This window comes from Ornithodoros turicata, chromosome 1 (assembly GCF_037126465.1).
Source record: "Ornithodoros turicata isolate Travis chromosome 1, ASM3712646v1, whole genome shotgun sequence".
Taxonomy (NCBI): Eukaryota; Metazoa; Arthropoda; class Arachnida; order Ixodida; family Argasidae; genus Ornithodoros; species Ornithodoros turicata.
In genome coordinates this window covers 49,537,033-49,563,466 of record NC_088201.1, presented here as the reverse complement: position 1 = coordinate 49,563,466, position 26,434 = coordinate 49,537,033, and the positions used below count along the sequence as shown (strand labels likewise).

General features: G+C 49.3%; 3 protein-coding genes across 3 annotated transcripts; 2 read left to right on the top strand and 1 right to left on the bottom strand.

Annotated features, from left to right (window-relative positions):
* The first annotated feature begins 6,099 nt into the window (after positions 1-6,099).
* Positions 6,100-7,596, top strand: LOC135389882 (uncharacterized protein K02A2.6-like). Its single transcript, XM_064619957.1, has one exon. It carries the CDS (start codon positions 6,100-6,102, stop codon positions 7,594-7,596), a length of 1,497 nt encoding a protein of 498 aa, XP_064476027.1.
* Positions 7,597-18,104: 10,508 nt separating this feature from the next.
* Positions 18,105-19,039, top strand: LOC135389721 (uncharacterized). Its single transcript, XM_064619773.1, has 2 exons — positions 18,105-18,200; positions 18,320-19,039. The coding sequence occupies exons 1-2, from the start codon at positions 18,105-18,107 to the stop codon at positions 19,037-19,039; spliced, it is 816 nt and encodes a 271-aa protein (XP_064475843.1).
* A 5,459-nt stretch (positions 19,040-24,498) lies between these two features.
* LOC135389660 (uncharacterized) lies at positions 24,499-25,665 on the bottom strand. The gene has a single exon (XM_064619719.1). It carries the CDS (start codon positions 25,663-25,665, stop codon positions 24,499-24,501), a length of 1,167 nt encoding a protein of 388 aa, XP_064475789.1.
* Positions 25,666-26,434: the final 769 nt, after the last annotated feature.

Here is a 26,434-nt window from a genome sequence, read left to right as displayed (position 1 = left end):
AGCAAATATCGACAGGTTTTCGGATGTCAATCCCGGGCATCGAAGCTGTTGAGCGAGTTCCTCGGTGATGAACGTTCTCTGACTTCCGTTGTCGAGAAGAATGCGTACGGACGCGGATCCGCCAGGTCCGGCAACCTGAACCACAGCGGTCTGCAGAAATGTGACAGTAGACGAGGTTGACGCTGTGGTGGCTTGGATTTCAGGTGTTGGCGCTGGCGATGATGAAACCGATCCAACGCTCGGGACGGTGCGGTCTCGCGCTTCGGTTTTATGTCGCAGAGCGCAGTCAAGTGTTGTCCGTGGCATCTGGTACACTTCAGGCTAGCAGAAGAGCGACATTGACGGGCCAAGTGGTTTCGCTTGGCGCAGCAGAAGCATCGACGCGCTGACGTGAGGCTTCGCCGTTTTCCCTCGGGTGTGAGCGGCGCTGGACAAGTCGCCGTGCGGTGATCGCACGCGCGGCAAAGTGCACGCGAAGGGAGATCGGGCGGTGGTGGAGCTGGCGGAGCTCCAGCAGTGCGTGTCGATTCCGTGCACACACCAGCTGGCAGCGCCGCGGCGGACGGCAAGTGGGCTGGCGGCTCGTCTTCCGCGTTGACCGAAGGCGTATGCAGAGGCCGGTGAAGAGCGGCTTCTTCCCTTGCTTCGACTTGAATCCATTAGTGCACGAACCCATTAGTGCATGAATCCATTAGTGAAGAAATTCATTAGTGCACGAACCTCCGCGGCAATGGACGATGTGCGCGTAGAAGACTGTGGTCGGCGCTGTCGCGCTCTCGCTAGGAGAGGCCAATTCGTTCCTTCTCTGCCGAAACTGCACGAAGAGATCGGGTGGGAGCGAGTAACAACCCTATAGAGAACGACATCATAGCCAGACTGCGGAATTGCCAGTGATTCCAAGGCCCTCGGTATGGCGCGAGATTTCGTCGAATAAGTGACGTAGCTCTCGTCGCGTCCCCAGAACCTTGCACTGCGCGGAGCGACAACAGCTTATCGATATGCTCGGCTGCAAGGAGATCGGTCCGTCCGAACCGCTGCCTCAGGTCTTCAACAGCTGTCTGGTAATAAGCTCCACTAAGGCTGATCCCATCAATGGCGCGCTTAGCCTCATCGGTAACGTAACACAGAACTTCTCGACTGGAGCTAGCGCACCGTAGTTGTGGATCGTTGCCTGGAAGTGTTCCCGGAACCTGGCCCAGTCTTGCAACTTCCCTCCGAACTTTGGAATCTCCAGCTTCGGCAAGGAAACAGAACGGCTGGTTGATAACCCTGTGACTGGAATCGCCTAGCGCGGCAGACGGCGCAACCGGCGATGTTAGCTGTGCTGCCGTTCGAAGGATTCGTCTCGCGCGCTTGATGGCCGCTTCGAGCTGCTGCTCATGTTCCAGGATGCTTTGGACTTCCTGGTCATACTGCTCTCCGCCGGTCAGCGCCAGGATCTGACTGTCTAAGTCTTGCAGCGTAGCCTTCCTCGCCACTAAGTACTCGACGTCGACTTCAACATCTTCGAGGGAAACCTCCCCTGTCCGGGGTTCACGTAGTCGATTGATGGTACGAGTGACTGCTGCTCGGGTCCCGGCTCGGGACCACTTCAGGCCGTCTAACAGGTCAACGGGCATCGAGAAGGGTCGTCGCTCCCGGGTTTCGGCACCAAATATGTTTCGAATCGGACCCAAGAATTCGTGACCGACAGTTCTGATGCCTTCTACCAAACTAAAACCTTTATTCTTCTTGTTCTTCGTCCCACGGAGAATGGCCATTAGCCACAAGGGAGATCGGCCAGGGCTATGAGGACGTCCAAGTGTACTATGACTTGACGGTGACAATTTGGGTGGAGAATGTGAAGGTTGGTGGAGAATGTAATGGTTGAAGTGGTGGAGGTGGTGAAGTTCGCTTGTTTTGGCTCCATGGCACAAGGGCAAGCATCGTGCATGTCGTGGTTATTTGGATAATTGACATGTAGAGGCATTGTAGTATTCATTAGTAGTAGACATTGTAGTAGAGTCATTGTGTAGTAGTCAGTGTAGATGCGTGGCTGTGTGTTTGACCGTAGCTTTCTATTTCAGGTAAGTAAGAGCCCGCGGAGTTGGATACTCTACATTGAAAGTGTGGCACGAAGTTATACTTGGGCTAAACCAAAGCAATCAGATGCCATTGTAACCTTCGGCCACCCTTTTCAGACTTATGTTGCTTTTGACTCGCCTCGTGCGAGGGAGCCACCGGAATTTCTCAGACCTAATGAGCTCCTTCGGCGTGCACGTGGTAACACGCAATGGGTGATTGTGGATGCAAAGGTGGGATGATGCAAAGGTGGGCTAGAAGCGGCGCGAGCGAGAAAGGAAATATGCAAGCCCAACCGCTACCGACCTATCCCAGCTGGAAGTGCTGGAGGCTCCAAACGAAAGGAGGGCTGATAGGGACACGGGAACCCCCAGCAGGCGGAGTGGAAGACTTATATAGGCCTCTCGAAGCCTAGCGTAATAGCTGCATTGCATGAGGAAGTGCTCTACCGTCTCGTCCTGTCCACAGTGGGGACACGCGGGGGATGAGGAGTGGCCGGCTCGGTGAAGATAGAAGTTGAGGGGGAGGGCGAGGCAGCGAGCGCGCGTCAGCGAGACCTCTGACGGCCGAGAAAGACAGGAATTTGGCTTCCACGGGTAGCACAGATGGGCGTACGCAGGGCGCAAAATGGGGCCAGAGGATAGCCGTGCAAAATGTTTGTATCTGGCGACACACACATGTGCAAGGGGAGGCAGCAGGCCAATAACCGCCCCAGAGAGGGACATTTTTGCGAGGGAGTCAGCGGTCTCGTTTACAGCAAGCCCACGGTGACCAGGAACCCACGTTATGATGATATCGCGTTATGTGCGAGGGAGCGAGCGTAAGCAGAATGGAGAGCAAGTTCTGGGAAGGGGTCGCCAAAGCGGAAATGACTGAGAGTGAGTCTGAAAGCAAGAGCACCCTTTCCCAGGTGGGCGGGACCCTTTTGAGAGCTAGAATCATGGCGAGGAACTCGCTATGAAATGGAGGGGTGAAATCTGGGAGCCGCACCGGGAACTGGAAGTCAAGCCGAGGGAAGAAAAGGCCGACCCCGGAGCGCTCCTCTGAGACAGAGGCGTCAGTTGCGACCACAAGATGTAGCGGAAATTGATGAAGATGGTTCGTTAGCACTGTCTGCAGAGTACGCAAAGGAGCATGGCGAACACTCGTGGGGAAGATGTCAATGACACTCACAGAAGGAGGAGGGTCCAACGGGGCCCCAAGTGGGAGGACATCCAAGAGCGAAACCTTTAATGGCAGAAGGAGTTGCTGGGCGAAAACTAATTGCGGAGTATTTCTTCGGTGCCACTGCCGAGTTAACCACAGCCGAGCATCCATGAGAGCCGCATTATTTAACAGCGCAAGGGGGTTCTGGCGCTGAGACAGGAAGATGCTCACAGTAAGTAGCCGGAACCGAGCCTTGAGAGAAGGCAACCGGGCCTCAAGGAGAAGTGCATCATTAGCCGAATACCGGGGAAGGCCCAAGCAGAGGCGGAGGGCCGCCGCTCCAAAATGTACAGTTTGGTTAGTCGCCAGTCAGGCATGGAGGAAAAAAGGACTGCACCAAACTCCAAAATGGGTCGCACGTAAGAACGGTACACGTAGAGCAGGGCATCCCTACGCATGCCGACACGGGGGCTAGAGCACCGGTGGAGGACGCCGATTGCCTTCGTTGCCTTGACACAAGTGATCTATGTGGTGACGCCAGCTCAGCGAGTCGTCGTACCACATCCCCAAGTACTTGAGCTGCTTAACTTGACGGACCGATTGCAGGCCAACTTGCAAGTCGATGGTGACTGGAGTGTTCAGCGGGAACACGAGCATGGCCGACTTGTCCACATTCAGGGAAAGGTGCATAGAGCTCATCCAGGCTGCCAGGGTGTCCAGGTAAGCTTGAAGCTTAGCGTAAAACTCATACAATGAGGGCGCCGAAGCAAAGAAAGCAATGTCGTCCGCATACGTAAAAGTTGTAATGCTCGGGTCACATGGAAGAGAGCTCATCAAAACATTGAATAATATGGGAGAGAGCACCGATCCTTGGGGGACACCCCTACTCTGGGGGTAAGATGAAGAAACTAAGGGACCAGCAGAGCAGAAGAACGAGCGATCACAGAGGAAGGCCATGACCCAAGCAATCAGGTAAGGGGGAGTGTTAGCGTTCACTAACTCCTGGATGAGCACCGAATGCTCTACGCTGTCATAGGCTTTAGCAACATCTAGAGCCACCAGCCCAGAGAGAAATCCCCTCTCGCGGGCGAGGCGGATCTGGCACTCGAGGCTAGTGTGGGCCAACCAAATGGAGCAATGCTCGCGAAAACCTATTTGTGTTTTGTTGAGAACACCAGAGGACTCTACAAACGCCGATAGCCGGCGGTGAATGATACGCTCGACAGTCTTACAAAGGACTGACGTCAGTGCGATTGGCCTAATATTGTCGAGAGAGAGGCCCCTGGAGGGCACCTTCTGAACGACGACAATTCGAGACCGCCTCCAGACGTGAGGGATCCATGCGTGCTCCAAGGACGAATTCACAATATTCAGCAATACAGATCGATGGTTCGCCCAAAGGTGCTTAACCAACGCTGCACTAACCCCGTCAGGACCGGGAGCGCTGTTAGGAAGAGCCCCCACAGCACATTCCAGCTCCGCGGGGGAGACAGCATGAAACCCAGAGGATGGAGCTGGAAGGGCAGGTAATACGACGGCTACCGCATTCGAGAACCGCAGAGCAAGCCCCCTCGCGACTCCTTCGAGGCGCGAGCTAGAGTCGGCATCGGAAAGGACGGTTAGGGCGGGGGGTGCTGTGGAGAAGGATCTGCGGATAAAAGCAATGTGTCTGTGTAGCGCTTTCCTGCAGTTCGGAGCTGAGAGGAATGAGTTGCGACCCGAATAAAAGTCACGCTTGGCGGCTGCAATAGGGCGTTTATAAAGAGCCTTGAGACGCTGGAAATGTGTCCAGTTCGCGTAGCATGTGTTAGCGAGCACTTGTTTCCAGGCTGCCTTGCGGCGTCTGTAGGCTCTTGTGCAGTCACCGGTCCACCAAGGAGCACAGCTTGAGGAAGTACGTTTCTCCACCCTAAAAGAGGACTGCTGCAGAGATTGAGAGAGAGAGGAAAGAGACGAGATTGCCCTGTCCAGAGGAGGGAGATCGTCGCTTCCAGCCAACAATGAAGCAAGTTTCTTCTCTTGCAGAGAGTGGTTACAGTGGGACCACACAGAGACAGTGCGGAGGACAGGAGACAGGAGCTCGAAATAAATGGGTAGGTGATCGCTGTTGGTGGACGAATCGATGGCCCTCCACGAGAACAGCTTGATCCGGGGAGAGCACAAGGTCAGGTCGACCGCAGAGCGCGCAGTCCCTCGGAGAAACGTAGACGATCCATCATTAGTCATAGAAAGGTTTCGCTGGCAAATCCAAGCCCACAAGTCCCGGCCTCGCGAGTCAGTCTTATGGCCCCACTGGACATGGTGGGAGTCGAAATCCCCGGCTACTAAAACATCACCAGAAGCCTTGGCCACGGCAGCATCCACGGGCCCGGCGGAGAGAAAGCCACCAAGACAATAGACGTTGATGATAGAGATATTCATGGACGGCGAGGCAAGGCGAACGCCGAGCACTTTGCAGACCAGAGATGATTGCTCATAGGAAGAACAGAGGAACAGTGAACAGAGGAAGAGTGAATGAGGTATGTGGAAACAAGTGTCAGCAGGCCACCACCGCAGCCAGCTGGTCGGTCTAAGCGGTACGCATGAAAACCGGGAACAGAAAAGGACCGAAAAGCAGAAAGCCAAGTGTAATGTTGTGCGATGTGTTGCCACAGAAGAAATAAAAGAGGGCGCACGTGTGCAAGGCACGAGCGACGAAGTGATCCGGAGTTCGATGCCGGGAGCGCACGGTCCCAAGTCCTCTGAGCTGTCCTACGGTTCCTTACTCTTCGTTGCCACCTCCTGGACCGTTGCAGATCGTTACATTGGCGACGAGCTTGAAACTAACGCAGCACAACCGTGAGTTCTCACAACCGCTAAGTCTTCTCGGCAGGACTACCACGTCACCGCATCATGCCTACTTTCGGAAGGCTAGAAGAATTTGAAGATGGCACAGATTGGTCGGAATACCGCGAACGAGTCGAACAGTTCTTCTCGGCAAACGACGTTACCGCAGACAAGCAAAAAGCTGTGTTTCTAAGCTGTTGCGGCGCAAAAACTTACTCTATTTTGCGAAGCCTTCTGGCTCCCCAGACACCAGCGGATAGAGATTTGACCAGTATCTTTAGCGCGCTAGACGCCTATTTCGCCCTCAAGTGCTCCGAAGTCCTCGCTCGCTACAAATTCAACTCCCGTGTACGCCGCGAAGGAGAATATGTGAGTGACTTCGTAGCGGCGTTAAGACGGCTGACGGAGGGTTGCGACTACGGAACCTTCCAAGAGACGATGCTTCGAGACCGTATCGTGTGTGGCGTTAACGATACCGGAATGCAGACCCGCCTTCTAGAGACCCCAGATCTGACCTATGATCTCGCAGTCAAGACGCTGTTGGCCATGGAGACAGCGCAGAAAGATTCACGGGAAATCAGCAAGACGGAAAACCTTTCTGCAGGGGCGTGCGCCATCAACTCAGCGCAGCAACGCCCTTGCTACCGCTGCAACGGGAAGCATGCACCAGATGACTGCCCTTTCTCGGATGCCGCCTGCTTCCGCTGCAAGAAGAGGGGGCATATCGTTCGGATGTGCCAAGAGGAAGATGCCGGACGTCACAGTGATTGGCAACGGGTGCGTCGGAAGAACAGAGGTCCTAGGAAAGGGAAAGGCACCCGTTATCACCAGGGCGATGTCCACAATGTCGATGATAGCGACGAGTCGTCGGACACGGTTGTTTATGCCATGTGGTCGGCGTCAGCTCGGGGCACCGTCGATCCGTTCATTGTAAATGTCGAAATTGAGGGCAAGCCGATTGAGATGGAACTCGACACAGGGGCGAGTGTCAGCGTCATGGGGGAAGAGACCTTGAAGACGCACTATCCAGGTATTGAGGTCGAGGCTTCGTCAGTCCTGCTGCGCAGTTTCTCCGGGGAGCTAGCGCCGGTCGTCGGGAAAGCGACAGTTTGGGCGAAGTACCGAGAGAAGAGAAGCGCTCTCGTTAAAGGGAAGGGTCCCAGCTTACTTGGGCGAACCTGGATGAAAGAGTTGCTGGTGCCATTACCACAGTGGGAGGAGGCCCGAACAGTTTCGGTCCAAGACGTCGTTGCCCGACATTGCGCGTTGTTTCAGGCCGAATTGGGCGAATTCCAGGGCGTAGAAGCAAAGATCCACTTGAAACCAGATGCCCAACCCAAGTTCTTTAAGCCGAGGCCCGTGCCGTTGGCACTTCAGGAAGGAGTAGCGCACGAACTTGAAAGGCTTCGAAGAGAAGGTATCATATCTCCAGTGCGCACGGCTGAATGGGCAGCCCCAGTGGTTCCCGTTCTCAAACAAGATGGCCGGATCAGGCTTTGCGGGGATTTCAAAGTTACAATAAATCCCGTTACACAGGCGGAAAAGTACCCTGTCCTAGAATAGAGGAACTCCTCACCAAGCTCGCTGGAGGGAAGCGGTTCACCAAGCTCGATTTGCGGGACGCATATTTACAAATCAAAATGCATCCAGAATCGCGGAGGTACGTCACTATCAACACGCAGCTCGGACTGTTTGAGTATAACCGATTACCCTTTGGGATCACCTCCGCGCCAGCCCTTTTCCAACGGGAAATCGAGAATCTGCTTCGAGGAATGCGGCACGTCGTAGTCTACTTGGACGATATCTTGATAACCGGGACATCAGACCAAGACCATGTCGACAACCTGGAGCGTGTCCTTTCTCGACTTGAACAGGCGGGATTGCGGTTGAAGTTGGAGAAATGCAGGTTTTTCGAGCTGCAAGCAAAATACCTCGGGCACATAATCGATGCCGAGGGAGTACATCCAAACCCGCGGAAGGTAGAAGCAGTCATCAAGGCGCCACGACCGAAAGATGTCAAGCAACTGCAGAGCTATCTTGGGCTCATTAATTTCTATCGGAGATTCCTGCCGAACTTGTCAGCTCTGCTACACCCACTCAATCAACTCCTTGGTGCAGACGTGCCGTGGGAATGGACAAGCAAGCATGAAATTGTCTTCATCAAAAGCAAAGAACTACTGACGTCAGCTAAGGTCTGTGTACACTATAATCCGGACCTTCCGGTTATCCTTTGCTGTGACGCCTCGCCTCATGGCGTTGGCGCGGTACTGAACCACCGATACAAATCTGGAGAAGAACGTCCGATTGCGTTTGCATCGAGAAGTTTGGCACCAGCAGAAGTTAATTACAGCCAGCTCGACAAGGACTACTCCTGGGCACTACACCTGTCATCGTATAAGTACGAGCTGGTTCACAGGGCCGGGACCCGAATCGCCCACGCGGATGGGCTGAGTCGCATTCCCTTGGAAACCAAGCCCCAGGAAATTGACCGCCCCGCGGAAATATTCATGCTGGAAAGGGCATATTCGGACATTCTGTCACCAACCGTTGAGCGGGAAGCGACAACGAGGGACACCGTTCTTCACAGCGTGCGAGAAGCCGTAAGGCATGGGATGTCGCTTCCAATGGACGCATGTTTCATTTCATACAGAGCTCGTTCCCAGGATCTCAGCTTGCATGATGGATGCCTACTGTTTGGAGCCAGAGTGGTTATTCCCCAGGAGCTCCGCGCGGCGGTACTGCAAGTCCTACATGAAGGACACCCCGGAATTGAAAAGGCGAAAGCTGTTGCGAGAAGTCATGTATGGTGGCCGGGGCTGGACAGCGACGTAGTCGAAACCGTCCGAGGTTGTAGCGTGTGCCAGCAACAGCAGAACATGCCTAGGCGCGTCGTGATGACTTCGTGGCCGTACCCAGAAAAGCCGTGGTCAGACTCCACATCGACTTCGGAGGACCGCTCAAGGGACACTATTTCTTGGTGTTGGTCGATGCTTTTTCCAAGTGGGTTGAGGTCATACCAGTGACGTCACCATCGGCGACCACAACGATCGCGTGTTTACGCGACATCTTTGCGACGCATGGCCTGCCGGATACCTTGGTCTCAGACAACGGGCCTGCATTTGTGAGCAGTGAGTACAGGGCTTTCCTTAAGCGGAACAACATCAGGCAGCTGCTCATTCCACCATATCACCCTGCATCAAATGGCGCGGCGGAAAGGGTAGTGCAGACGGTAAAGGCCAAGCTGAAGAAAAGTACTACGGGGGACTTCAAGACCCAGGTCGCCAGGTTTTTGTTGCACTACCGCACCCAACCACATGCGGTTACTGGACGGACACCAGCCGAACTGCTCATGGGGAGGAAGCTAAAAACGGCGTTGGACTGTCTTCGCCCTGCCTTGCGGCAAAACGTGGCCTATCACCAGCTGAAACAGAAGATATGGCACGATCAGCATGCTAGGAATAGCCCAGAGTTGTTGCCAGGGGATACAGTCTATGCTCGGAATATTTCAGACCAGGACCAAACTGGGTTCCAGGTGAAGTTTCCCACAGGGCAAGTTCGTCGTCTATGAACCTGCGGCTCTCCGATGGTAGCACCTGGCATAGACATTCCGACTTCGTAAGGGGACCACAAAACAACAGCACTTTGCAGAATCCTCCTGGAAGTCCTGTGCGGGCGGCGCCATCCATGCCTGCGTCACCAACCGCGGACCTGATTCCCCCTCCTGCGGCACCTGCCGCGTTGAGTCCTGGGCGGGACAACGTCCGTCAACTCCCAGACGCAATTGCTAATGCTGGACCATCGCAAGCGGCTATGGCGGCACCATCACCGCCCGTTCTGCGGCGGTCTACTCGTCCACGACGACCAGTTGACCGGTATCAGCCGTAAAGACTTGACTGTTCATTGTTGGGTAGTTTTCATTTTGTGTTTGAGCCTATCTATGTGTTTGGGTATGGGGGGAAGGGATGTAATGTTGTGCGATGTGTTGCCACAGAAGAAATAAAAGAGGGCGCACGTGTGCAAGGCACGAGCGACGAAGTGATCCGGAGTTCGATGCCGGGAGCGCACGGTCCCAAGTTCTCTGAGCTGCCCTACGGTTCTTTACTCTTCGTTGCCACCTCCTGGACCGTTGCAGATCGTTACACCAAGTCTCTTGAAGTAAAATAACATCTGGAGAACAAGAGGAAACTAGTGTGTTAAGGTCTGGAAGGCCGTTCAGTACACAGTAGCAGTTCCATTGGAGTATGCGAAGGCTATCCATCAGCGAGTATGGACTCAGCAACGGCGGTTGCAAGGACGTCACTACTCACTTGCTGTTTACAAGCTTTCTTATTGCGCTTGCCTTGAGGGGAGCCCGATCCTGAAGCAGCAGGGGAGGCGCCGCGCTTGGGCAAGGAACGTACGGAATCTATTTCGGAATCCATTGCGGAATCCTGGCAGTCACCCGGGGGGCGAGCAAGAATGGGCGTACAACCTAGAGGCGGAGTTGCCTCGGCTGACCCCGAGCCGCCAGGACCACGAGCCGCAGAAGGAACCCGCGCCACTGAGGACACAGTGTTCTGGAGGGCAGCAGTTAGAGAAGCTAGCAGGGAGTTGAGAGAGCAAATGTCCTCTTTTAGCTTGACGACAGCGGACTCCACAGCATCGCTAATTATTTTCTCAAGTCTCTCCGGGGCAAGCCCGGAAGCCTGAGTCCTAGCGGCAAACGAATCACCACGACCCTTAAGCACAGAAGCAGCTTCGACACGAGAGCAGTGACGTGAATCCATAAGATCCAAGAGAGCTATTTCCTGATCGCGACAGGGACAAGCCGGGAAATCAGCGTTGTGATCGCCTCCACATAAACAGCACTTCAAAGAGGAATCAGGGGAACAAGCAGATTCGTCATGGGAATCACCGCAGCGCCGGCAGCGCATCTCGGACTTACAGTGCTTAATGACGTGGCCAAAGCGGTAGCAGCGCTTACACTGCAGCGGTCTACGTCTGAACAAGTCCACTCGAAATATCAGCGGCCACGACTTTATCTCCGAAGGACAGTTGTGCCCCGCGAAGGTCACTATGACTGACTCTGTAGCTACACGACTGTCGTTACCGGGTGCGCTACACCGGTAAGCTTCAAGCACCCCGAGGTGGGAGAAAAGGTCAAGGAGCTCATTGGCAGGCAACGAGACATCAACCCCATTCACCACCCCGCACGCTAAGTGATGGGGAATGTAGGACTTCACAGGAAGGCCTCCGAATGTAGAGGTTTGGAGCAAAGACCGAACCACGTTCAGGTTAGAGAACCTACAAACGATGCCGTCTTTTCCGTACTGACGTACCTCATTAATATCCTTAAAATCGGGAGTTACGCCCTCTAGGCACTGAATAAGTACCTTAAGGTTTTTAGAGCGTATGGTAGACCCATTTGTAGGCATTGGAACAACAGGAATGGCAGAGAACCCGTTCTCTAAGAAGTGTTCCAAAGGGAAGGAACCAATGTCGCTGGACGCGGACCAGTACAGGTCCGCCCCGCCGCTGACCGGCATCTTACGACCGCGGGGAGCCCCGGCCAAACCCCCTTACCTCTACACCGAAGGTCACCAACAAGGTATGGGCAAGTCGCAGACCCAGAGGCCAAGAGCAAAGTCACTTAGTCGCTTTCGCTAACAGACCGTTTCCCGCAGGAGCTATCGGAGAAGCAGCCTTCACCAAGCTTCTGCAGGTTCCTTTATTATTTCTCTCGTGCTCCTCGTCTTCGTCCAACCGCTGAGCCTAAGAGCCCTGTCCTCCTCCTCTTTTCTCTACAGTCCCTCTTTCAAGGATTAGAGGGTGATTCCGCCACCTACACTCAGATTGGACGGGCACAACATACTTGTTAAAGCTGAACATAAATTTCTGGGTGGGGTCTTTGATAAAAAGCTCACCTTCTTGTTTCGTACTAGTAATTTAAAAATGAAATGTGCAAAATCTTTAAACATCCTAAAAATACTGTCACACAGATATTGGGGTGTAGATAGAAAGACACTGCACAGGGTGTACATCTCAATAATCCGTTCGAAGCTTGACTACGGGTGTATCTTCTATGGTTCAGCCCGTCAATCAGTCCTGAAGATCCTTGACTCTATATATCACCAAGGCCTTCTACTGCTTCTTCGAGCTTTCAGGACATCGCCTGTTGAAAGCCTCTACACTGAATGCAATGAATGGTCCTTGGAAAGAGCCGTTTATTCCTTTCCTCTTGATATTCACTAAGGGTAAGGAGTTACCCACACAACCCAGCCAATCTCTGTAGACAATCTCTCAAGACTCGCGCTTCAAACAACTTTTCCTTAAAGGGACGGTCTCGTACAGCCGGGGCGGTTCCGAAACTTGGCCAAAACTATCTTCACAAGTACTATACACATACAACCGTAAAAGTCTCATTCAGAATAACGAAGTCATCTTCACGGAATCTGTCGAAACGTGCCGTACTTCACTCTGGTGCAACGTCACGCATGACGTCGGCATGACGGACGACTTCAGATTTGTGATTGTGGGTGAGGTTGGCCTGCGGCTTTTAACTTGTCTCTGAGTATTGACATAGTTGTTCTAAACCAGCAAGTGGGTCACTTCTTAGAATGTGCGTCATTCGCCTGAGAAGTAAAAGAAAACGTACGAGAGTTCCCGGGATCCCCAGTCACTTCTGAAAGTCGTCTGCTCACGCCGGTGCACTAGCACGCGCAAAAGCAGACGATTTCTGCATCCAATCACGGACCCTCCCGCAGGGCGATATAGCCGTTCTTATTGTTGCCAACACAAATTGCGGTGTGCTCTGCAATCTTTATCAATTTAATTCAGTTATTTAATAACCGTGACGTGCTTTGTCGGGTAAATTCACTTCCTGAGAGGGGCAGGGGGTACGAGACCGTCCCTTTAATAAACCCAGCATTATCCTCTCATTTAGCATGTGTGTCTTACAAGGGGCTGAAGCATATGGGTATTCCCATATGAATTCTCAGGTCATAGAAATTGGAGCACGAGTCCCTCCGTGGGAGCCGCCTCGAGAATATAACTCCTTTATTAACTCTATGTAAAAAGCGGGATACTCCACAAATTGTTCTCCAACGGGAATTTTCTTCCTTAAAAGAACGCCTCGGAAAACACGTGGCATTCTATACTGATGGATCGAAGACAGACACAGGTGTCTCGTGCGCAATGGTGACAGAGGCCTGTACACGGTCACGTCGTTCAAAGAACATCTTGTCTATCTTCAGTGCAGAAATGTATGGTATAATCCTTGCGCTTAATTACATACTGCAACATCACATAAAGTCATCGGTCATTTGCACTGATTCCATCAGCTGTATGCAAGCCATCTGCAGCTTAGAAAAAGAGAAAAAACTTCTTGTCTTGAGGGCATAATGCCTGATCAGCAGAATAATAAACAAAAGCCTTAGATTGTCCTTTCGTCAGGTGACCAGTCATGCAGGGATGCCCGGCAACAAACTAGCAGACACTGCTGCTGTAGCTGCACTTTTTTAGTGATATAACAGCCTTTGATGTTACTACTGAGGACCTGAGATCAGCCTTGAGAAGGACAGTCAATCAGAAATGGCAACGGTTTCGGGACATGCAAATAAACAACAAGCTTCGACTGGTCAAAAGTAGTATGGAAAGAGTGTGTAATGCAAAATTCTAAAAATCGCATGCACGAAGTTATTCTATTCATAGCCAGAGGGAGAACATAAGAGTGTGTTCAAAATGGAAGAAACACAACATAGAGAGCTGTGCTTGTGTTACCTCTGACCGCTATAAAATAACGACAGAGGTAAAAACATACTTTAAGTATCTGGCTGAGGCCTCAGCCAGTAGTGGCTTTTCAGTGTCTGGACTTTGCCCGGGAGGGGGAGGGGTCGAAGACGGAGGCTCCACGACAGGTGGGTCGTTGGCCTCTGATCGAGAGGGTAAAAGGGTCCTAGCTACCGGACAGAGGACGTCGTCATGTTCCTGCAAAAGTGGTACACCAACACCATAGTCACTTGCGTCAGCTTGAACTAGAAATTGTTTGTTCAGGTCTAGTAGGTATAAGGACGCTGCATTAGCAATAGTATTGCGAAGAGCGGAAAAGGAATTCTGTTCTTCTGTTCCCCAGAGTCGACCTTGCGTCCTCAACAACCTTTGGGAAATGTCTAATTCTTCTACGTCTAATTCTACGTCTATTTTATGTCTATTTTTATTTTTACATTCATTTCTATTTGTACGTCTAATTCTATTTACGTGTTTTTACGTTAACGTCTATTTGTGCGTCTATGTCTATTTCTATGTCCAATTCTATTGTTACGTCAACGTTAGACGTGGAAATAAAAGTAGATGTACAAATAGAAAAAACGTAGTAGATACAGACGTAAAAATAGAATAGACGTAGAAATAGACGTGGAAATAGACGCACAAATAAAATAGACGTAAAAATAAATAGACGTTAACGTAAAATAGATGTAGAAGTAGACGTATAAATAGAAATAAACGCACCTATAAAAATAGACGTAAAATAGATGGAGAATTAAACGTAGAAATAGAATTAGACGTTTCCATGGATGCAAGGTCGACTCCAGGGAACAGAAGAGCAGAATTACTTTTCCGCTCTTCGTGATGCTATTGCTAATGTAGCGTCCTCATACGTACTGGACCTGAACAAACTATTTCTAGTTCAAACTGATGCAAGTGACTACGATGCTGGTGCAGCTCTTTCGCAGGAACACCACGACGTCCCCTGTCCGGTAGCTAAGACACTTTTACCCTCGGTCTAAGGGCAACGAACCACCTGGCATAGAGCCTCCATCGTCGACCCCCCACGGGCAAAGTCCAGACACTGAGCCGACCCGGAGACGCTACTGGTAACACAAGCACAGCTTTCTCGTGTGGTGTTTCTTTCATTTTGAATACACTCTTATGCTTTCCCTCTGTGCAGTCATGGCTATAATATGTTCCAGAACATTGTACAAGAGTTGTCCTTCAACCTCCAGAGACACGACCAGCGTGTCCACCGGTTTCGTGAATTGTGACCCTCCTCCCATATCTAAGACCTCCATTGCTACATGGACGATCGTCGACCAGCCCTCTGGAACTCCCGTTTCGTGGGCGTCTCGGGCTCCGGAGTCGGGCATCGTTTCATGCCTGAACTTTGGACGTACGTCACCCTGCTGACCACCCCCTGCCAGTTTCCGATGATGAACGCGGGCTGTTATATCCTACGTGCATGGTACCCGAAATTCATCGCTCTATACCCGCCTAGAATGGGCGTTACATTACCGTAAGCTTGTGCAATACCGAGCCGGTGGAGTCCACCTTGGCCACTCTTCGTCGCCCGCGTCCTGACCTCCTGAGTGAGCGCCGTCCGCGTCCCCCAGGCCCACCGGACGTTTTGCCACCCACCCACCCACTCTTAGGTGCAGGGGAAGATGTGGCAACGACGGTGATGTGCAGTGAGGAGCGGTGAAAGAGGACGAAGGTACGAGCCCCAAGGGCAGTTCGGCAGAGGTCAGTTGGGTGCTGGGCACCAAGAAGAAAGCAGCTAGGTTTGCAACGGTTTGGGCACACTTTTACGTCGTCTATTTCTATCGGTACGTCTAACGTTGATATAAAAATAGAATTAGACGTAGAAACAGACGTTGACGTAAAAATAAAAATAGACGTAGAAATGACGTCGACGTAAAAAAGAATTAGATGTAGAAATAAAAATGGACGTAAAAATAAAAATGGACAAAAATAGACGTGTAATTAGACGTAGAAATAGAAGTAGACGTCCAAATAGAAATAGCAATGATAAGCTAAGCCAGGAACGTGCCTGGTGATCCGTCTGGATGGTGAATTCTGTGCCATCCAAGTACAGGTCGAACTTCATGGCAAGATGACTGCCAGGCACTCCTTTTCTGTTACGGAGTAGTTCCATTCAGCCGAATTGAGAGTGTGACTTGTGAAGGCTACCGGACAGTGGACGTCGTGGTGTTCCGGCAAAACAGCTGCACCAACACCGTAGTCACGTCAGTCTGAACCACAAATGGTTTGTTCAGGTGCAGTAGGTATAAGGACACTGCATTAGCAATAGCATTTGAAACATGGAAGTGTTGTGTTTGTTCATCTGTATGTTCCAGCCTCAGAACAATTACTTTCCATCATGTTCATTAGCAATAGAATCGCGAACAGCGGAAAATGAATTATGTTCTTCCGTTCAACAGAGCCGAGGGATAAACTTGCGTCCTCGACAAGCTCTGGGAAACGTCTAATTTTATATCTACGTCTAATTCTATTTCTACGTCTAATTATACGTCTATTGGAATGGACAGGAATGCACCTCCAAGACGACGTAAGGTAGCAAGCTTACTCCTGCAGTCTCAGTGTGACATGCAATCTCTACTGAAACCAGGATGCAAGTATCAAAGAGCGGACAAAAGTAACAAAGCAGGAGGAGACCTGGAACACAAATACAGACAAGCAGTTGGAGCATTGCTGTATCTTGCCGGAGGAACCAGACCCGATTTGGCTTTTGCAACTGCATACATGAGCCTGTTCAATGAATGTCCAACTAAAGAGCACTGGAGTGGCATAAAGCATATTCCTCACAATGTAAAGCAGACAAGAAGTATGCACTCGTTTACCAGAGAAGTAGGAAGTGCATTTGTAGCGCCTCTCCGCGAACGACGAAGTGGTCGCGCCTCCGGCATCGCACAGCGCGAGCTTGAAATTCTTCGATCATTAGTTTCGGTTTCGCCCTGTGTGGCTTGTGGCCACTGTGCTTAGTGGTGGAAGAAAAAGAAGTAGTTTCGGGCCGATGCAATCACTGATCTCGATTGTAAAAGGCTGGATCGCGGATAGGGAGCGCGAGCGTGAACAAACCGGCCGCCATCTTACGGTACCCACAACAGTCGCCGCAGCGATCATGGCAACTTCTTGCAATTACGGTCGTACCAACCGTACTGGCAAGGTTACAGGGCCTAAATTTATACAGGTGAGTCACTCTTTATCGAGGAATAAATAGGCGTTCATTCTGTATATTTAGTTGACCATTATGAAGTGTTTTTTTGCCCAAAACGAGCACTGGGTGCAGGTTGCTTGATCGCTCTTCCGACGTTCAATCGAGCACACTTGCATTTTACCCGGCGGCAAATACAGTTGAGTGCATAATATGCTTGAAAGAACACGTTACACTACACAGGTAGTGTTGTCATCAATATATGTGCGAGCACTCGAGCGCTTTTTTGCATGCATTGCTAGCATGGTACACGGTGTTCTCTGCGGAAGCAAGTGCCACATTCATTTCTTTGAATTACCTTCACGCACAAGTTCGGTATTACGTCATAATGAGACCACGATTGTCACCTTTTTTCATGTATTGGTATTGTTTTGTGCCTTGGTTTGATTTGTGACAAAGAATCCTACGTAACGGTGGTGTGGCGCGACTTGAATAACGCCTTTGTCTGAGCTGTATCGTCAGCTTGTTACGATAGTAATAATTTGTAGCGTGTCGTGCTATTTGAAGCAGTTTTTAAGGCAAAAGTGGTCTCTCAATACAGGTTTCGTCATGAGGGCTACCCAGTGAATAATCTGTGTAGTGTGATACGGCTGGGTGTACAGGTAAGTATCATGTTCCTCATCCACTGGTTTCTACTTTACAGGAAGGAACAACCTCAGAGCACGCACTGTGGTTAGCCTCTCTCAGTTTTGCATATTTTCTTACATGTTCACATCAGAAACACACCTTACACTTTAGGCTCCTTCACCCAGCAATATAATAATTAAAGATTATAATTCTTTTTAGAAGAGTTCCCCATATTCTTTTTAGAATAGTTTTTCATCTTTTTAATTTTTAGAAGATACAGGGATTGTAAACCATGTTTTAAACTGATGTTTTAACATTTGTCCAATGCATTTGTGGCGGCATTGCCAGCGCCATCACATCAAGGCGCGAATAATAAATAGCCTTGCCTCGCTCAGCCCGAGCTCTCGCTCTGACCTGGCAATTCCACCGCCATGTTGTTGTCTGGTCTCGTTAGTCTTCAGTAGCACTACAGTGGTGACCCGAACAATACCTTGGACAATACCTGACGGACCTGGACATGGCAGTCGTCAATTCCTCCGGCTTCTCGGAACTGCCCGCTCCGCCTGTTTCGCAGGTCAGCTTCGAAAGCTCCGCCCACGCCTTGTCTCAGCAGGTTCGTCACCTTACCCAGCTGGTCGCAAACCTTTTATGCCGACCAAGATCATCAACTTCCTGCCGCGCTGACCATCGCGCAGATGGTCAGCGCGGCTTCGGATTCGAACGATTCGCAAGCGGATTCGAACGACTGCCTACCACCCGGCGTCAAACGGCCTCGTGGAGCGCTTCCACCGACAGCTCAAGGTTGCCCTCCGGGCTGCTCCCGAAACACCCTGGCCAGAAGTCATACCGCTCGCGCTCCTGGGGATCCGCTCCACCTTCAAACCTGACATAGGCTGCGCCGTCGCCGAGCTGGTATACGGCACGTCCCTACGCCTCCCCGGAGATCTCATTTGCCCGTTGCCAGGCAGCACTGCTCTCTCACCAGCTGACTACGTTTCGCGGCTCCGCCGTACTATGGCTGCCCTTCGTCCAGCAACATCTCGGCCCTCGCGTGTGTCCTCGGCCTTCCAGCATCCCAACCTCGCCTCCTGCACACACGTCTTTGTGCGCTGTGACGCTGTACGGAAGCCCCTGCAACCGCCCTACACAGGCCCTCACCTCGTGCTGCGCCGTTCACCCAACTTTTACACCATTCAGCTGAACGGCCGCGAGGACACTGTTGCCTTAGAACGGCTTAAGCCGGCATACGTCGACGCTGTACCACCATTGCCGCCCTCCTTCTCCGTGGAGCTACTCTACGACTCACCCTCCACGGCAAGCTGTCCGCTCACTACTCCAGCTACTCTTCCCCCACCGTCGCCTCCTCGGCTGTCTACCCGACTCAGACCGCCCCGACAAGTCACTTGGGCTCCCAAGCTCGTTTCTATTCGCCAGCTTCCAGCGCTTGGCTAGGGGGGAGGCCCTGTGGCGGCATTGCCAGCGCCATCACATCAAGGCGCGAATAATAAATAGCCTTGCCTCGCTCAGCCCGAGCTCTCGCTCTGACCTGGCAATTCCACCGCCATGTTGTTGTCTGGTCTCGTTAGTCTTCAGTAGCACTACACATTTATTAAACAACATATTCATTTTTAACTGGTTGCACCCAAACCAATGTTCTGATGTATTATTTCCTTTGTTGTCGATGCACCATAAAAATTGGAATAATCATCATCAATGCAGGTTACTTCACAGCTGCCTCGACATCCTCAAGAAATGGGTGCAGAACCTGCGTAATGCCCACAAACTTTGATTACCACAGCACCTCCAAAAAGTATGTGTCACATGGGATTTTTAAATGTATTCACAGTATATAATACCTTGTATTAACTGTTGTAGATCTAAGCCGTCTCTACAGTACACTCTCAGAAATTAAAACCGTGAGAACCGTGATAATTGTTTCAGTTAATAGGCATGCACATATATGCTATAAGAAGAAAATTATTTCTTGAGAATGCACTTCTCTGGCTACTGGTGTTGTTTACATCTACTGTTGATCACATTCATTTATCACATATTATATTCTTATATATATTATTATATTAACACATATTTGATCACATTAAATTCAAAATTCATCATATATAAGAAAATACCAGGAGGGAAGTTGCTATTCATTGCTCATCCTAACCTAAAATTGAGTGCTACAAATTTAGAGGGAGTACCTGTCCATTGTCATTCCTAATATATATATATTGTCGTTGTAGCAAGGTCATAAAACAATAAATGTAGTCTTTTGTGACCTCCCTGCACGTTCATTGTATCCTGAAACGCATAAGTGCAAGAAATAACTTGAATAAACTTGAGATGTTGTATAAACTTGATATAAAATGTTGAATAATATAATGTATGATATAAAATGTTGAATAAACTTGAACTTGTATATTCTCTTTACTCACCATCAGTGACCTTCTTTACAAAAGCATATCGTGTTTTTCGTTTACGTTTCACAGACGGGGTACACGAGGGCTAAAATGACAAAATCACAACTGTTTCAAGCTCCAAATCGTCCTGCTGCAATTATCCTGTTGCAGACCATACGTGTGTAGTGCAAGAAGGCCCTTGCACATCAAAATGTAAGATGGGAGTCACAGTTAATGCAAAGTGGTTCCTATGAGAGACTTCGATGCTGAACAAAATTGTGCAAACTGCGGAAGGTGCCATAGATGATATTCAGAAAGCGTGTCTGGCCTCACAACGGTGCTACGACGCTCTCTTTTAGATGACGATGATACTCATTGGAGTTTCAGATGTGCAGCTGCATTTTTTTCGAACGTGCTCCACATAACAAGTATGACAAAGTCAGCACTGGATAGCAGGCCCCCGTTCCTAAGCAGCTTTGCTCACGCTGCAGTTGTATTCAGCAAAAGCATGTGAGTACTCGAGAAGGACATTCAGTTTGGCACAACCGCGCCTGCAAATAATCAGAACAAATGAAGGAAGAAACAAACAAACATAGAAGGGCTGTACTTCAAAAAGAGGTAAATCTTGTGTCTCAAGTAGGTGTTACCACTTTTAAGTAACGTAATTGATTAAGCTTGCTTACATTAAGCTTGCTTACATCACTACCTGATTAACTGTCCTAACGAGCGTATTCTAATTGCGTGAAGCAATTAGATCACGCTCACAACGTATTTGGGCTGCTTCGGTGTGTCCATATTTGCGAGGTAAAGCACCGCAGTCGTTCACTAAAAGACACTTTCTGCGGCGGTGCTTGATATAAATCATACGAAACCGATACACGGCTAAAACAACGGCTGTGATTCTACAGAACGATCTCTTTCTGCCATGCGAGTATATCCTTTCCCGGACCGTTCTTTATGGAACAATTTTTGTCCAGAACGCAGCACGGGATATTACATACATGGTGGTTGTTAACCTCACATCGTTTCTTGTTGAAATATTGGCTGGGAAACGTACTGTAGTACAATCCCCAGCGCTGCACTGCTGTGACGGTCTAGTTTCGGAATGCAAAACATAACGTAATTAAGAATCGAACGGCAGGACGCCTGTGAAACACTGTTAGGATACATCAGTATACTGGCACCTTACAAAATTGTGTGATGACAAGCAACGATCAACGCCTGCAGCGCTATAAATACTCACAATCTCCGTTGCCTCCCATTGTTTTCTATGGGCGCACACTGCGCTTTAGGGCCTCCCAACATGGCGGCCCGAATGCACGCCTCTCCCACGCGAGCCCCTCTCCCATGCGCCATCCAGCCTTTATAGATAGAGATCAGTGGATGCAATAGACGATATCAGAGCCGTTTATAGAGAGAGTTTGGCCATTAGGAGGAGCCTAACTTAAAGCGCGTCATGCAACGTCACAGCTGAACGACCTCCCTCGTCGTGCTCCATTGTTTTCCAGTCGTCAACCGGTCGCCGACGCCATATTGATGCTGATTGTTGTTCACAATCCAAGGAGAGAAGACACGTGCGTACTTCTTGCTTCGAAAGCCTTTCGTCCTTGAACTCTTTCAGTTTGGACACAAAGGCCCCCTTATCACTGGCGCGAGTGGGTCATAAGCCCGTTATTCCTGTAGCTTACATTCAACGCGACCACGAAGCTGTCGACCAGCTGGCGGACAGCATCAATATGGCGCGGACTAGATGGCTGATAAGCGGATTCCGCTCGGATTCAGGCTTTTTGGGCGGCGCAACGACGACTCTGACGTCAAAATAAGCTGATCCCATGAGGCGGCAAAAGATCAAAGAATGGCCAAACTCTCCCTATAAATGGCTCTGGACGATATGCAAAACTACCGCCATCTACCGGCGTATTAGTTACCTAGCGCCATGTTTGAGGCTCTCGGATCGGCCTCGTCTACCTGTCAAATAGTGTGATCCTCCACTGCCACGAGCGTACCGTTGTAAATTGTCTGTGAAGCTATGTGTCTACATTCTGAATGGTCATCAGATATTACTAAACTCCCAGTGACCTCCGAGGATGCCATAAAATTATTTTACGACAGTAAGACATCGTCAGGAAGGCACCTAAAGAGGTCCTACAAGTTCCTGACTGAGTCGTATGTTGATACCTCATCCCTCCAGACGAGAACAGTTTTAGACAGGTTTGTAACACTTCCTTTTCTGCATCCACACGAGGGATTCGTGTGCACGCGCTACTTTTGCAGCATAATGCACGTTCGTAAACGAAGTTGTAAACAAAAAGCAACCGCACCATGCTTTCATGGAGCACCGTAGAATTGTCAGTGTGCAGCGTAGGGTTTTATGTTGTGCATACTGAGAAAAGAAAAAGAAAAGCTTTGACGACTTGTAATTTATGTGCACACACTCACTGAATATGTTATGCAGCCCTTCCGGTGTCCAACACAATCTCAGATGCCTCTGTCATAGAAGTCAGTAGAAAAACAGTGCACCATATTCAGTACAAGTTACCTTTTCAAGAGCAGGCGACATCACATTTTCAAATCTGCCAGTGCCCAGCCGGAAGTGGTGGATATTGCAACCATGTGGTTGCTGTGTTCCGTACATTGTGTACCCTTCAAAAATGTGGTTATACACATGCACCGAAAGAACTTACACCCACAGAGCTACCTCAAAGCTGGCTCGGTGCGGAAAGCATTTTGGATGTGAACTGGGGAAAAGTATATGAAGGAGGTCAATCAAGCCCTCTGCTTTCAAAGCTCTGTGTCCGCAAAAGAACCAATGAAGAGGAACAGAGAGAAGCTGCGAAAAAGCTTGCTTCGGCACTATGCCGTGCATATGAAGCGAGTAGCAGTGTTATTCAAAGCCTGGAAGAGGAGTGTGCATTCACAAAAACAAGGATGGGCCCAGCACCTGTGGGTTCAGCCATGCACGCACAACTTCCAGAAGAACGTTTTGTCAGCTTGCTGAATGTTCCACCTGAAAAAGTGTCCACAGAGGTGACAGAATTGGTTCTGTTTCATGATGCCGAGCCTTGGGTTCCAAGTGATTCGAACCCTGTCCTAATGGTAAGTATATGCATCGCCATGTGTCTTTGGTATCTCTTGCCGTTGATAGAATTTCGTGCCATTAATGACAGCTTATATGTTTTCACAACAGCATACAATACACCAACATATATAAGTCATTGCAGATTATACATTTTTGGGTCCTTTCTACTATCAATTTCATATGCTATTCTTCTCCAGGACCTTGTCATTTCCGGGGATGAAGCCCGTGAACTTGAAAGAAACACTATCCACCAAGCAGGCAGTGCAGCATGGAAAGATGCTATAAAAAAACGTGTGACAGCATCACGCTTTGCGAGAATTTGCAAAAGGCAGCAGAAGTGGTCCACAAGTGCTCTGAACAACATGTTTTCATCAAAAGACATCTCGCGAGTGCTCGCAGTCAAATACGGCATTGAACATGAACAGCAAGAAGTACTAAGATTTGAAAAGGTCATGAAGGAACACGGACATAATGTTCAAACACTTGAGTGTGGTCTAATGATTCCACCGCAAACACCATGGTTGGGAGCAACGCCGGACAGGATTGTCCATGACCCTCAAGAGACAACCCCTTTTGGACTACTAGAAGTAAAGTGCCCCTGGTCGAAACGTGCATCCACCTTATAGAGAAGGCGCTGCAATCACGAGATTTTTGCATTGGAATAGAGGATGGGAAGCTATATTTGAAACGGACAAGCGATTACTTCTATCAAGTGCAGGGTCAGCTATACTGTGCAGGACTGTCCTGGGCATATTTTGTAGTTTTTTCACCACACTGGATTGTTATAACAAGGGTTCAGTCTGTTCCTGATTTTTGGCAACAGGTCATGAGCAAGTTAACGTCCTCCTATTTCAAGATAGGGGTAGAGCACCTTCGTAACAACAGTTTGTGATAATCATCTATGATCTGGGTAGTCACCGAAGTCTGGACAGTCACAGAAGTTTTTTTTTTTTCATATAGTCTTTGCTCTGTCAGGGCATAGTTCATTAGGTGGTTGTCACCTTTTTTATGTATTCCTTTATTTTGAATATGTGCAGTATCTTCAGATGTGTCACTTCGGATATTTGTAGCATTCTTCCCTTTTCCGAGTATGTGCAATATCCTCAGATGGTGCCAATTTTATATATGTGATATGTTTAGCATACATTTTTGTATATGTTTACCATATTAAAGTTCCCGAGCTGATGAGCTGTGATAGTGTACACATTTTCCTCGGTGTGATCATCCCTTTCATGTGAACAGATTTGAAAATATATTTGAAATAATCATAATTACATTTTACGTGTTTGCTCGTTTGCACAGTTTGGTTCGTGTCACCAACTGTACAGGTACACATTCGGAAAGAAGCGTAGCAACATAACAATCTGCATTTGAAATTTATTATCAGTGGTAATCAGCTGAAGTTCAACAGAATGAATATGATTAGCAGTAATTCATTCAATATCTGGAAGCTCCTGTGATGCACCTCTTATGAGTGGGTACTGGAAATTTGTCAAGAGGACACACACAGTCCAGATGTGGTTGACAAGCGGTCCAAGCGATATTGGAATTGCTCTATCAAATATGTAGAATGACTTCACTCTTCGAATACTACGTTCAACATGGATCCTTAGTGATGCTATAGACTGAGTCTCTGCTACCTCTGAAGTAGTCAAGTGGCCTTGGCTCAGAAATGGGGGAATGTTCAAACCTACACCAAGTGGTGATAGCAAGTCTCTAATCCGAAAACCTTTATCAGCCATGACTGAATCCCCTTCATTGAACGGCATCTCTAGAAATCCACTCCTTTTCACCAGCTCAACATCAGAAATACTTCCTGTGTACAGTGCAGAAACAAAGGTAACAAAGCCATCTGGTGAGACCCCAATTAAACCTTTGAATGTGTTCACAGATTTATAGTTCGAATATGTATCGGATTGGAGAACTAGTGAACTTGGTACCTCACATCTCATTTCGGTTGCATCAATTACCACTCTTGTATTTGGGTATTTCTCCTTAAAAGCTTCAGGCATGTTTTTGTCAATCATTTCACGAGACTGCCACAGTGGGAGTGCAGAGAGTTTCACATACAGCAGGTTCATCCACGAGGAAAATAACCTGCTCACAGTGCTTTGGTGCATCTGAAATCTATGTGCCAAGTCCTTCTCAAACAAACCCAACCGTAATTTCATCAAAACGAGAAGGAACTGATTTTCAATAGAGAGGGCGGAAGGACGGCCAACATTTGTGGATGTCTCTATTGTCTGGCTGGACATGTTTGTCCATGGGTCAACGTATTCCAGGAGTGCTTTGAATACCTCGTAACTAGGAAGCCCAGTGTAAAACATCATGTCTTCACCCTTGTCTTTAAAGGTTTCAATGGAGCACACACTGGAACTTGATGACAATGCAGATTTTGTTAAATGGTCCTTGTAGAGTGCTGTCTCTCCTTCTGCTCTGTAGACTTCATTCTTCAGACTTTTAACTTCTTCTTCCAGTGCAGTCAGCCTTTTCCTGCTTTTTTCTAGTTCTTCCTTTCCCTTAAGAAGCTCTTGCATATGATCACACTGGCAGTCCTGAGATTTTCCTGGTGTGCTGATTTCATCTGTCACAACTTCCATGCTCTCTGTGTCTGAATGACAGTTAAATGTCTGAGGGTTGACAACAGTTTCGACAAAATAATGTTGATGTTCTTCAAGCACTACACGTTCCTTCGGTGGTCTTCTCTCAGGCTTCTGCTTCTTGAACACGAAGACTGACGGTACCGCAGATTCATAGAGGGTCCGTCGTCCACTTCACACGTTTGGGACAAAATCAGACTCTTTGAAGTGCAGTGAAAACACTTTTGCTGTGTCAACACTGAACTTGTCTTTTCGCTTGATGGCTAGCAGCCATTTTTGCCTCAGTAAAGCAGCCTTATGATTTTTGAGTGATGGGAAGCTGTGGAAGGTGACCTGTAAGGTATATAGATAACAGCCGAGCATGAAATGTCCGCGCACTGAACGATTCAAACACACAGAGTGCACAGACTGAGGAGTATATCCGGGGCGGACTAAATGCCTGGTACACACATGAACTACAATGCAACATAACGCGACAGTTGTGTTGATTGCTCAAATGACAAACACTCAGTCCACAATTATAAATCAGGAACAATTCACCGAGCTCAGCAAAATCCCATTTCATATGCGTATACAAGTAAGCACAGCGTGTTTCATAGCGTTGGCGCAATCGTACTTCTGTATCACATGTTTCTACTCTATAAAGTGCACTACCTAGTTCTCAAAATGGGCGGAACTATGGAATGTGTAAATATTTCCTGGGATTGGATACACAGCAGCGTTGCAGTTAGATCGTTAAATCACTAGCTCAAAATCGAAGTGCCCGAGA